This window comes from Arvicanthis niloticus, chromosome 2 (assembly GCF_011762505.2).
Source record: "Arvicanthis niloticus isolate mArvNil1 chromosome 2, mArvNil1.pat.X, whole genome shotgun sequence".
Taxonomy (NCBI): Eukaryota; Metazoa; Chordata; class Mammalia; order Rodentia; family Muridae; genus Arvicanthis; species Arvicanthis niloticus.
The window spans coordinates 38,815,370-38,827,895 of NC_047659.1; the positions used below are offsets into that span (position 1 = coordinate 38,815,370).

Sequence of the window (12,526 nt, forward strand, 5' to 3'; positions counted from 1 at the left end):
TGCTTGTTTTTTAGAAGATAATTGGGTAGAGTAATGTAACTGGAAAGAAAGGATTATCCATGTAAATTAATGTTCTTATATCTCTTCCAAAACTTCTTCATAAGATGGAGAGTTTGTGAATGGTCATCAGGATACAGTGGAGTGAGTACCTGTAGTTCCATCTGTCCAGGAGGCTGGGACAGGAGGACCAGTTATGCCCAGGAATTTGAGACCAGCCTGGGCATACTAAGATTCCCATCTCAACCAAAATAAAAATCAAAACCAATAAAGCCTCAGAAACATTGAAAAAGTTAATGGACAGATTTCTGCAGTTTACAGCCTTGAGTTTTTCAAGTGGATTAAGCAATATCAGGGAACAGGTTTCTGATTATAAAATGCAAACTCCTTTTCATCTACATTGTATCTATGCACAGCAGTGAATGAAGAAAGCAGGGGCTTCAGGTGCAGCAAGTACTATTTGCAGCTCTCTTAAGTTCAGGGTTATTTACCAAGATGTCCCCAAATACTTCTTTGTTCTTTAACTTAAATTCTCAATACTTTTTTCTAGGTTTCTTTTTTCTACTAGTATTGCTACAAAATAACAACATATTCTTCAAAGTTTAGTTTGCCTTCTATGTTTAGAAGTATAAATTAACCTATGTGGAGATAGTTGAACTTGTGTGTGAATGTTGCAAAAGACGGTGCTAAGGGGGCAGAAACCATCAGCCCATATGGGATTTATTTCTTATAATTTAATTGCACTGGTGGAAAGTTTCCATAAATTCATGTGTTTTCTTGAAAGTTTTAATTTTATGTTGTCTCTTCATTAAATTCTGTGTATCATTGTGTTGTCTAAATATTCTATTGATTTGTTAGTGGGAAGAAACTGACAAGCCTTAGAAATTCTTGTTAATTTCATTCTTAACTAGAATAGCATTTTCCCACTTAAAGAGTTAAAGAGAAAAGCAATTTATAATTGTTATTGTCAGTATGTGAGAGGACGGTATTTAAAATCAAAAGGCGGGGAGGGAAAGGTATTTTCTAATCCTTTATTTGTAAAAAGTCTTCTTGTGCAGAGGTTGAGCACACTGGTGTTCAGTTTGCCCTCTCGCAGCAGGGCCTTTGCTGCAGAGCTGTCAGACTTGGATATAGAGCATGATATTGCTTATTTCCACTTAGAATGCATCAAGCAACTATTACAAGTTAGGTTTCTCGAAACATACTATTGGCTTGAAACCGTTACTTTGGAATAGGTAATTATTGGTAATGTGTACTTGAGTGGGATGTGACAGAGAGGCCTTCTGATGTCCATGTCATTCATTGGAGAATTTATTTTTTCTAAAGCAGCCTCACTCTTAAAACTATACTAATTTTTATTAAACCCTAGTTTTAAAAATAACTAAAGAGTTCGTAATTTGTAAAGTCCCTCCCAGCACAGTGAGGGAAGGGAGGGGAGCACTTAGGTGCCTTCAGGGAGCACGACAGGGGTGACCAGGAGTAAGGTGAAAAAGCATTTTGCATTGTTCTGATCCCTGAGAAGACAAGGGAATCCTATGTGTCTCAGACTGGTGGACAAGGTTCTCCAGGTCCCACAGTCTGGGGTGTGCCTTTGCTGGCAGTGTTTTATTGTGCAGATTCTGTGGTTTGTACTGGTTTGAAAGTTGAGTATCTCTGGGTTGCCCCAGAGTAGCACTCATTAAGATTTTAAAGTCCTTGGGTACCACTGCACTTTCAAGCTGGGGCCATTCTCTTTTGCAGGATGGTGAGGTGGATGCTGAGGAGCTACAGAGATGCTTGACGCAGTCTGGAATCAGTGGAACTTACGCTCGTGAGATCATGTTTCCTCTTGTTTCTTCTTGTTGCATTGGCGATTAGGATAGCAAATTAATTTCTAGCAGTTTAGTCGCACACCTAAAATAGCAAACACTCTATGTAACAGGTTTAAAGAATCAGATAGTTCTGTACATATTAGTACAAAAACAACGGTTTATTTACACTCATGACTTTCAACATTAACTACTCAGCAGACACATTTTTTTTTAAATGGTTATAAATGGCTTTGTTCAAAATGTCATTCCAGACCTCAAAGAGTCATAGTTTAGCACTATACCGCTGCAGCTTGGTGATTGTCAATTGATGTCCTGCTATGGAAAATGAGTATTTAACTTCTTTCCGACCTTAAAATCACTCCATCCTCCCATGTGAAGTTTCTGTTGTTTGTCCTGCTGATGGAGGTATAATAGTCTGAGGCCTGTCATCAACATTTACCTTAACTCTAGGTCTGCATGTTGCTTAGAGCTGTGTCTTGTGACAGTGTTTGGCGACCTTTCTTTGTCCAGTAGCCCTTTGTCTTTCCCAGAATACACAGTGGCTAGTGTACGGGAGTAAAGAAACTGCTGAAATAGCTACTCCATTAGGGGAAGATTTTTATTGTGGATAAGAGAGGGACAGTAGCCAGAGGCATCCGGAAGAGTCAAGCACAAAGAGAAAAAGACAGTGGACATTACCAGGGCTATCTCCAAGAGGAGGGAGAGTAGGAGGCCATAGCAAGAGAGGGGACAGTACAGAATAGCAGGGGTGGGGAGGTCGGGGCGGTAGTGAGGATATCAGAATGAGGGGCAGGAGGAAACTCTTGTTATATAGAGAACACATTGATATCTAGGAGGAGGAAAGCCTGAGGTGAGAAGGGCCAGCATGATAGGGTTAAGGTCTTAGAAAGGTATAATTGATACTTGTGAATAGGCAACCACAGGAATATCCCCATGGAGAACCATATGCCCTTCTTCCAGAGACAAGGGAAATGTATCCTTTTGTCAGATGGGAATCTGCTTCCAAAGTTCCTGAGGCATGCTGGTTTTTATCTGATGGTCAGAAATCTGTCTGTAGTCCAGCTTGAGCTAAGCCAAGACTGTTATTTCTGGATATGTGCGCTGCCTTTTAGAGTTTAGGAAATTGGTGATTGCTTTGGACCTGACAGCTAGAGATTGCATCCCTCTGGTTGTCCCAGACTTTCTGGGATGCTCTATGTTTTACAGAGGGTCTCAGTTTTCCACTCTACACTTCTTTCCCACTCTTGAGTTGCATCTCTTATTTTATTCTCTCTCTGTTGTCTAGTATTTTTTTATGATCAATTATTCCATTGCAATACCTCATTAAGTAGCTTTTGTCAAATTTTGAGACTTTAAGATACTTTCATTTTTGTTTAGTCATTGAGTGGCTGCTTGTCAAGGGGTGGAGTTCTCCGTGACAACATTCACAAAGAATGTTTTCTAGAGCAGTGTGCAGCGTCCAGCTAGAAGAGGCAGGAAGGGGCCTGGGGTTTAAGTGCTCCTGCCAAAGACAGTTTCACACACGTTTTCAGAAGAACGTCTGGTCTGCAGGTCCATAGTCTAAATTTCTATCTCACCTGCATGAGGTTTGCTTTTCCTCTCTGGACACTCAGGGATCCTTCTGTTCCTCACAGGCCCCTGCTGCTCTGGCATGTCAGAGTGTAGTGTCTCGTGGTCTCGCATGGGGGAACTGAGTGGGTGTGTTCAGTCTGGAATCTCTTGTACTTTTTTGTTCTGGGAAATCTTCTTCAGTGGTGTTTCCTCTTTCTGTAATGTGTGCTATTTGGACCGAGTCATCTGTTCTCCTTTTTGTAGAATGTCCTTAACTTTCTTTCATAAACCTTCTGTGTCTTTCATTTCGGGTGGTAGTTTTGTAAGATCTTAGAGCCTCTGCTCTTTTTCAGAAATGCTATGCTTTTTGTTTCTATTATCCCTCTGAAACTATTAATACGCTTATTGCATGGCCTCTCCTTTCTCAAAATTACCTTTACTTTTTAGCTTGTTTGCTTGCTTTGCCTGTCAGTTCTTGAGTGTCTGACACTTTGTTGCTCATGTCTCAGAAAAAAGCTGATAATAAATAAGCACTGGTCTAGCAGACTCTGTTCTTCCTTGTAAGGTGAAGCTGGACAGTTTCACTGTGGGTTGCCGGCGTCACTGTCATGAGAAATTTCCATTGTTGCCTTTGGGCTATCTTTTCTCTTGTTCTCCTTAGGGGAGAAAGCATATTTCCACAGTTCTCAACTCTGTGTAAATTTTTAGTTAGTTGGCATGTTTTTTGTAGTTAGTTTGTTCTCATTGTGCCTAGTGTCCTACAGTCCAGAAACATCTCCAGAAAGTGAAGCTCCTGCTGGGCGAGAGTGTAGGTGTGCCAACCATCCAACTGAAGAAAGGCAGAGAGGGGATTGGGTCTTTGCATGCTCTTAAAATAGCCCTTCGTTCAGTTCTGTTTTTAGCCCCACCTTCACACACTTGTTCGAAGCTGCCAATTCTTCAACAGGTGGCATCTTTCCCAAGGTAACTAGGTTGTTTCTCAGCATTTCTCTATATGTATAAACATCAAATAGCCACATCTCTCAAGTTTTTAACTTGCAAAATAATTTTCTGTTATTTCCTTTTCTTCTAAGAGTTGACGTACGCCCCCTCCCCCATCAAAAACAAAGGATGAAGTAAAATCTATCATTTTCTGGATGAAAAGTCTGTCTTTCTACTGAATAAAAATATTTCATCTTTAAATTTCTTTCCTGAGATTGAAGATATTCTTACCTGTTTATGTAATTTTTAAAAATGATTTTATTTATTTATTTATTTATTTATTTATTTATATGAGTACATTGTAGCTGTCTTAAGACACACCAAAGAGGGCATCAGAGGCCACTACAGATGATTGTGAGCCACCATGAGGTTGCTGGGAATTGAACTCAGGACCTCTGGCACAGCAGTCAGTGATCTTAACTGCTGAGCCATCTCTCCAGCCTTGTTTATGTATTTTTTAATTTCTATTTTAATCTGGTTAAGTTCTTCTACCTTCTAAATGTGAACCAAGCTACACTGTCGAAAAGCTGTCACAGAACAATTTGTTCGTCATGTAACTCTCCTAACTTCCGGTAGGTTAATTATGGAGGAGCATGAGGTCTCAGTGTTGGTGCTTCTGTCAGCTTAGAAACCCCTCTTTCTCGGCTCACACTATCTATCTATCTACCTGTTTACGTATCTATCTATCTGTCTATCTATCTATCTCTATCTATCCATCCATTTGATATACTTGTGTTATAGTATGCAATCTACTGTAATGGTTACTCTTTATCATAGGCCCAACTGGGCTTGGGATCACCTAGGATATACACCAGTGGTTGTGTCTATCAGAGCATTTCTAGGAAGACCCACCCTGAGTGGGAATGAGACCATCTCCTGGGCTAGGGTCTGAGTAAAAAGGGAAGAGGAGAAAGCATTCATTTCTCTTTGCTTCTGACTGCAGACAAAATGTGAGCAGCCACCACGTGATCCATTCCTTAGGTCTTTTATACAATAATGAAAAAAAGTAATACACCCACACCTTACTGTTCCTAGCAGAGTGTTTTATCATTTTTCTTTAGGTATTTTGAAATTCATCTCATTTAATTGGTTTGAAGGATTTCAAAATGTTATCAAGCAGTATAAAATACAGTGAATTTAAATTATCTATTCATTTATTAATATCAAGGATCTAAATAAAGGAATATTGTAAGCTTCCTTGAAATTTGCTAATGTATCTTTTATTTTAGAAAAGTCAGTCCAACTAATTGAATGTAATTGTAATAAAATTTTGCAAATTTGAATTATTTTTAGTGGCTTGGCTTCATTGTAAATAAATGAAAATGTTAATATTTCTTACAATGCCTTTATTTTAATTACTTCCTTTATTTATAATATAATTGCAACATTTTCACCCCCTCTTTTCTCCTACCACCCACTTGTACCCCCTTGCTTGCTCTCTCTTTCAAATTCATGCCCTCTTTTTTCATTAATTATTTCACATATATATGCATATGCATCTATATTCTTAAATACATGAATGCACTCACCTCAGCCTATATAATGTTGCTTGTATGTATGTTTTCAAAGCTGATCATTTGTACTATATAACCAAATGGTATGTTCTCCCCATGGGAAAACTATTTCTCCTGTTGTTTGCATTCATTAATTGCCTGTAGTACAGTTCAGAGATCATCACAGAAAAATGGGGGAAAGATAGTAAGGGCCAGAAGATTAGGGAGTTTGCTGTAAGACTGTCTCTCTTAGGAATGTAGACACTAATCCCAGAACTACTTTCTTAAGATGGTTTATGTTGGTCTTCCTTTCTTCCCTTTCTCAAGAGAAGACAGTTACGTCTGCTCAGAGGATCACCATTTCTCACTAGATCTTCCTTCCTTCCTTCCTTCCTTCCTTCCTTCCTTCCTTCCTTCCTTCCTTCCTTCCTTCCTAACTTCCTTCCTTCCTTTTCATCCTAAATGCTGTCCTCTCCCAATTCTCTCCTCACAAAGTCCGAGAAAGTAGGGCCCACCCTGTATATCCTCCCACCTTGGCTCATCAAGTCTTTGCAGGTTTAGGCTCACCCTTTTCCACTGAGAGGAGACAAGGCAGCCCTGTTGGGGATGAGATTCCCTGGCCAGCCTACAGCTTTAGGAACTGCCCCTCCCCCCTCCAACCACCATTCCTGGTCCAGTTGTTGGAGGACCTACATGGAGACTGAGTTGCACATCTGCTACGTATATGCCAGTCCCAGGCCATGCATGCTCTTGCCTGTGTGGCTCAGTCTCTGAGAGCCCTCAGGGGTCCAGCTTAGTTGACTCTGTTGGTCTTTCTGTGGCATTCCTGTCCCCTGGAGGGCCTGCAATCCTTCCCTAAGATTCCCAGAATAGATGCAGACCCACCCTCACTGGATCTCTTTACTAAGCCAGCACACTTCACCTACCCCCAGTCGCCTCTCACCTAGAATCCTTTTGTTGTACACTAGGGTTCACATTGAGGAAGTACTCATCTTTCTTTTCTGCTGTGTCACCACAGCGATGTTCATTGGTCTAAAGTGTAGTATTAAGAATGTCCTGGTGTGACCTTTCTTTGCCTGTCAGTTGTCCTCTTGCCTTTCCCCCTCACATGTTCTCTAAGTGCTGCACGTGTTGTAACTTCTGGGTACACAGCAGATACCTGGGTAAACCTCCCACATCCCTGCCTCTCCTGTTGTGAAGACTGAAACCTGCTTTCTTCCCAGGTTCCTGGCAAAGCCTGGAAGTCTGTAATGTATCCATCTAAGTAACTTTCTCTTTCTCTGTAACTGGCTTCATGAAGTGTGAGTAACTTGAAGACAGTAGTATACTATTTAATATATTTTATTTTTATTTTTTAAATGTGTAGCAGTCAACAAATATTCATCACTTATAGTGATTTTGTGTTGTTTACTTGTGAATATTTTTATAAAGTGAAGAACATCCTAATGTTACATAGATAAAACTGAGAAGAGTCTAATATTCACATATTGAATATGTTTTACAGCTTTCAGTTTGGAAACCTGCAGAATTATGATTGCCATGTTGGATGTATCCTTGAATGAAAATAGCAAATGAGAGACTATAGAGTTGCTGCTTTCTTGACATTAAAGCAGTTGTTAATTTTAGAGCTAACTGTATTTTGTAAGATCCTGTTTAAAGTCCATTTCACGTGTTTCATTTTCACATGGAAATCTATTCATAGGCTCTGTCAGGCCAACTGAGAAAGAATATGTACTTTTCAGTCAGTGATGTGGGGTGTAGGATCAGGTACATTGTTTCAGGTACCCAAACTTATTTTTGTTAATAAAACTGTTAGAGAGACTACACAGGAAAAATGGGATTCAACGAGTTTAAGGAGCTTTGGGCAGCTCTTAATGCCTGGAAGCAGAACTTCATGACCATTGATCAAGATCAGAGTGGCACCGTGGAGCATCATGAGCTGAGTCAAGCCATTGCTCTTATGGGTAAGACTACTAACATCCCTTACAATCTTCTTTACTCTTTGATAAAGTTGTAGGTTTTTAATATTTATTTTGTTTTTATATTTATTTATATTTATTTTATATTAATTTTATTGTATGAGTTTGAGTGTTTGCCTGAAAGTATTTGTATGATATATGTGCCTGGTGCTTGAGGAACTCAGAAGAGGGCATCAGATTCCCTGGAACTGGAGTTACCATGTGCATGCTGGTAACCAAAACCAGGTCCTGTGCAAGAGCAGAAAGTGTTCTTAGCCACTGAACCATCTTTTCCGCTCACAAAATTATGTTTGTTATGTGCATTAATTAATAAAGACTCTTTTCTGTTAATGTGTCCCTTAATTTTGGCTCACAACTGTAGGTAAGTCCTAATAAAAAATATGAACACAATCTTTATTAATGTTTTATCTTCACCCTTCCTTCCTTCCTTCCTTCCTTCCTTCCTTCCTTCCTTTCTTTCTTTCTTTCTTCTTTCCTTCCTTCCTTCCTTTCTTTTCTTCTTTCTTTCCTTCTTCTTTTCTTTTTGTAGTAGTGTTGAATACCGAGTCATCAGTCTTGTATATGGAGACCAGTGCTCTACCACTGAGCCCTATGTCCATTCTATAATTTTATCTGAAATTTCTTCCAAAGCCAATCTTGTATTCATTATGAATTTCCTAAGTGCATTTAATTATTATCCCTAATGTTAGCACCTGACATTTGTATTTCATACACTTACAACTTAGTGGACTCTAATTCTGTATGAAAGAGAACTGTAAACCACAGGTGTCTCTAGCTTTTCAACAGAAAAATGATTTATTTTGTTTTTCTTCTTTTTTTCTTACACAGTATAGAACACATGTGGTAGGTCCTGAAAACCTCCAAAGTGGAAAGAGTACATTTCAGATTAGTTTAAAAGATGTAACTATTTTCATTGTACTTCTTATAGGCTAAGGCTCTTGGTTCACTTTGCAAAGACTGGTAATGTGCATTGATGTTTATTGTGCTGACAGGTAATGCTGTGGTACTTTGTGCCATACTATCCTCTTTTATACTCTCCTCCTCCTCCTTCTCTCTCCACATACATACTGTGTGTGTGTGTGTGTTTGTGTAAGTATGTATATATGTATGTAAGTATGTATATATGTATGTAAGTATGTATGTATGTATGTATGTATGTATGTATGTATGTATTTTTGAGATAGATTCTTATTCTGCTCACTTTATAACCCCGGCTGGTCTGGAACTCACTGTGTAGCTCAGGCCTACCTCAAATACATTGAGATTCTCCTGTTTAGATCTCCGGAGTTATAAGTGTGAGCCGTGCTTTTAGTAGTTTTACCTAGCTTATCTAGTAATTCTGTGCATGGCTATTTATAAATAAAATGTGTATAAATGAAAATTTACCTGTTTAAAATTTAAATTCTGAGCTTAAGGTACATGGGCTTAAATTATATGCCAAAGCTCAAACTAGTGATTTTTTTCAACTTAGTTATAGAAATAGACATTTTAGTATCTAGGGAAAATCTTGGCCATATAAATATGTTCAATTGTAAATCTTTAATAATAGTTGATTCAACTCTGCCTTTTGAATAGTATAATTTTTTAAAAAAAATTATGCTAGTCTTTTCAAAATTAAAAAGGGAGTCAGGCAGTGGTGGCACATACCTTTAATTCCAGCACTATGGAGGCAGAAGCAAGTTGATCTCTGAGTTTCAGAACAGCATGGCCTCCAGAATGAGTTTCAGGACAGTCAAGGGAGGCTACACAGAGAAAACCTGTCTTGAAAAAAGTCAATAAAGCAAAACAAACAAATAAAAAACAAAACAACCCCTCAACCCCCAACCAACCAACCAACCAAACAAATAACAAAATCTGAAAAGGTTCCCGTGCTCAAGCAGCATCTGAATGTAAGAAAAGGTTGGCTCTGGGCCTGCAAGGATGCTGATGGCTAAAAGCCTGTTGCTAAGAATGATGGCCTGAATTTGACTCCCAGGGCCCACATGGTAGAAGGAGAGAGCTGACTCCTGTCAAGTTGTCTTCTGACCTACAAACAATTGCTGTGTCCCATGCGCCCCTCAAACTGTAATCAAACATTTTAAGTTATTCTGGGCCTTTCAAACTTAACACTTTCAAATATCTTTGAAGTCCTTGAAGTTATGGAAAAGTTTTAGAAATTGTGTTCTTTCCACATCCAGATCATAACTCACTAGATGAATGCTTAAATGCATCTTCCCATAATTGAGTTATTGTGTGTTTTGGTATGACTCTTAATTTATATTTACTTTAAGCATGATTTTTGGATGTATAGACATGAATGCATACATATATACATATGAATATATATATTCATAGCATGTATTCTATATACATGATTAATTTTGTTTTGTAGTGTTGGGGATTGAACTGGGTAAGTGCTTTGGCCCTGGCTCCTCCTAACCCTATGGGTTATATATTGTTATAACTATAGATGGAGTTTTCCTTCTGGTACTGATTTTTATCTTTGGTTGGATTAGTGCCCTTTTTTTCTAAATCTACAGATTAATTAATATGTAAACCAAAATGCATCATTCTCCCAAGTCATGTGTACATGTCTCATTAAATATATCAGGATCATGCTAGAAGTGCTGCAAATAGAGTCCCTGAATTTTTATTTCCATTATTTGATATTCATTCTTTATAACCTTCCAGTTTTTCAGATAATATATTTTGAAATGAAAGCAATTGAGCAGTCATTTGGGTAGAAGTTAAAACTGACATAGAGGACTTAACACTGGAAGTGCATGAGCAGAAGCCGTACAGGGACAGGCGGACAGGGACAGGCGGACAGGGACAGGCGGACAGGGACAGGCAGACACACTTAATTTTAGTAACAATGGAGCTTAAAGAAGGAACGATTGAAGTAACAAATAGGTGTGAAAAAAAAACTTGAAGAAGAAATAACATTTTCCGGTTTCCACTACTTTTCAGCAGGTTAATTTTCAGATGTTCTTTAAAAGAAAAACAGACATTCTATCAGAAATACAGCATTTGAATGATAACAAAGACTAATAATGATTCTTCTTTTGGTACTGCAATATTGGAGTGTTAAAATCTCTATCAAATACCCACAGTAGTAATTTCAGGATAAATATAGATTTTAAATGCCAAAGAAGATAATTATTGTCTTTCTTTAGAATTGATTTTGTTACAGAGTTAGAATTGTGTCGGCTATCTACCCCTTGCTGGAATTATTAATGAATATGGAATGAATATGAATATGAAATTATTAATGAATGGTCTTACCATTTTTGATACTAATGTCTTTCTAATATATACTTTCAAGTGCTTTGGTTCCGTGGTATAGTGCCCATGTATACACTGTTATATACTCACTCTTCACTCCTGCCAAAAATACATTGAATATTTTTGTGTAGAAAGAATTTTGAAAGTTAATCTGTTTCATGACTTATTAATAGCAATGGTTTTGTTACTTTATGGCACTTAACTATGAAGGTTTTAATGTATCAGTCTTCATTCTTAGGCTACAGGTTGAGCCCGCAGACATTAGCTGCAATTGTTAGACGCTACAGCAAGAACGGCCGGATTTTCTTTGATGACTATGTTGCCTGCTGTGTGAAACTACGTGCCCTGACAGGTACTCAGCGTTTAAAAGTGAACTCCATTTATGTGGCTTAATTTTGTGAATTGTGGTTTTTATTTTTCCTTTCAGGAAATTTATAGTAGCATTTCCCCAACTTTTTTCACTATGATATCTAAATAGTCTTAAATTTTTAAAATATGAATGTAAATAGAGAAAATTGAGATTGCTCAGTTTTATAATGTTTTCATATTTTAGTTTCTTAGAATATTAAAACACTTAAGATACTGTCAGTCTTAGTATCATAGATATTGGGAATTGGGAATGAATGGGTTTTCAATTATAATTCTAAAACATAATTTTTGTGTATAAAGATTTCTTTAGGCGAAGAGACCACTTGCAACAAGGGATTGTGAACTTCATGTATGAAGATGTAAGTATTCTGAACACACCATAACATTTGTCCTTTGTTGTTAGTTATTAAAAAAAATTAAGTGATGGAACCACAAGGTGGCTTAGCCTGCAGACCTTTGTCACCCACCAATCAGATAAGCTGAGTTCTAGTCCAGGCACCCATTTGGTGGAAAGAAAAATCATTCTCCAAAATATTTTCTCTGACCTCCACATATGCTTCATGACATGAGGTCATAAGCATGTGTGCATGTGGTGTGCATGTGCGCTCTCTCTCTCTCTCTCTCTCTCTCTCTCTCTCTCTCTCTCCCTCTCTCTAAATGAATCAATAAGTATATAAATGCAATAAAATGTGGAAAAACATTAACTGATCCAGAACACAAACACTGAAAATAATCTATTTTGTGGCTACCTTAGTTTCTATACATTTCATTAATGCAAACATAAGGTTAATGAATCATATGACAAGTGAAAATCATGTAGAATCACATGACATGTGTTTGGTAGTTTATTTTTCCAATCATTTTTTAGTGGTAACTACAAACATGGTTTATTAAATGGTAAGCTAAGTTTTATGAGGAGCTGTTAACTTGTGGTTATCCTTTCTAAGAGAGAGAAAATATTTTCAGTCAGTGACGAAGTGAAGCTGCTGGCTCTCCATTTCAGATAGTCTCCATGAATCCAGTTCCAGTTGTTTGTAAACTGAAGCCATAGCAAGTAGTATGTCTTAAGTACTTTCACACT

General features: G+C 37.8%; 1 protein-coding gene across 1 annotated transcript in view; it reads left to right on the top strand.

Moving 5' to 3' along the window:
* Gca (grancalcin) overlaps positions 1-12,526 on the top strand; it is a 30,462-nt gene that overhangs the window by 15,340 nt on the left and 2,596 nt on the right. The window contains exons 3-7 of the mRNA XM_034496642.2: positions 1,738-1,807; positions 7,338-7,381; positions 7,650-7,797; positions 11,315-11,428; positions 11,746-11,804. Of these exons, the coding sequence (XP_034352533.1) occupies positions 1,738-1,807; positions 7,338-7,381; positions 7,650-7,797; positions 11,315-11,428; positions 11,746-11,804 (435 nt within the window). The remainder of the gene's footprint in view (positions 1-1,737; positions 1,808-7,337; positions 7,382-7,649; positions 7,798-11,314; positions 11,429-11,745; positions 11,805-12,526) is intronic.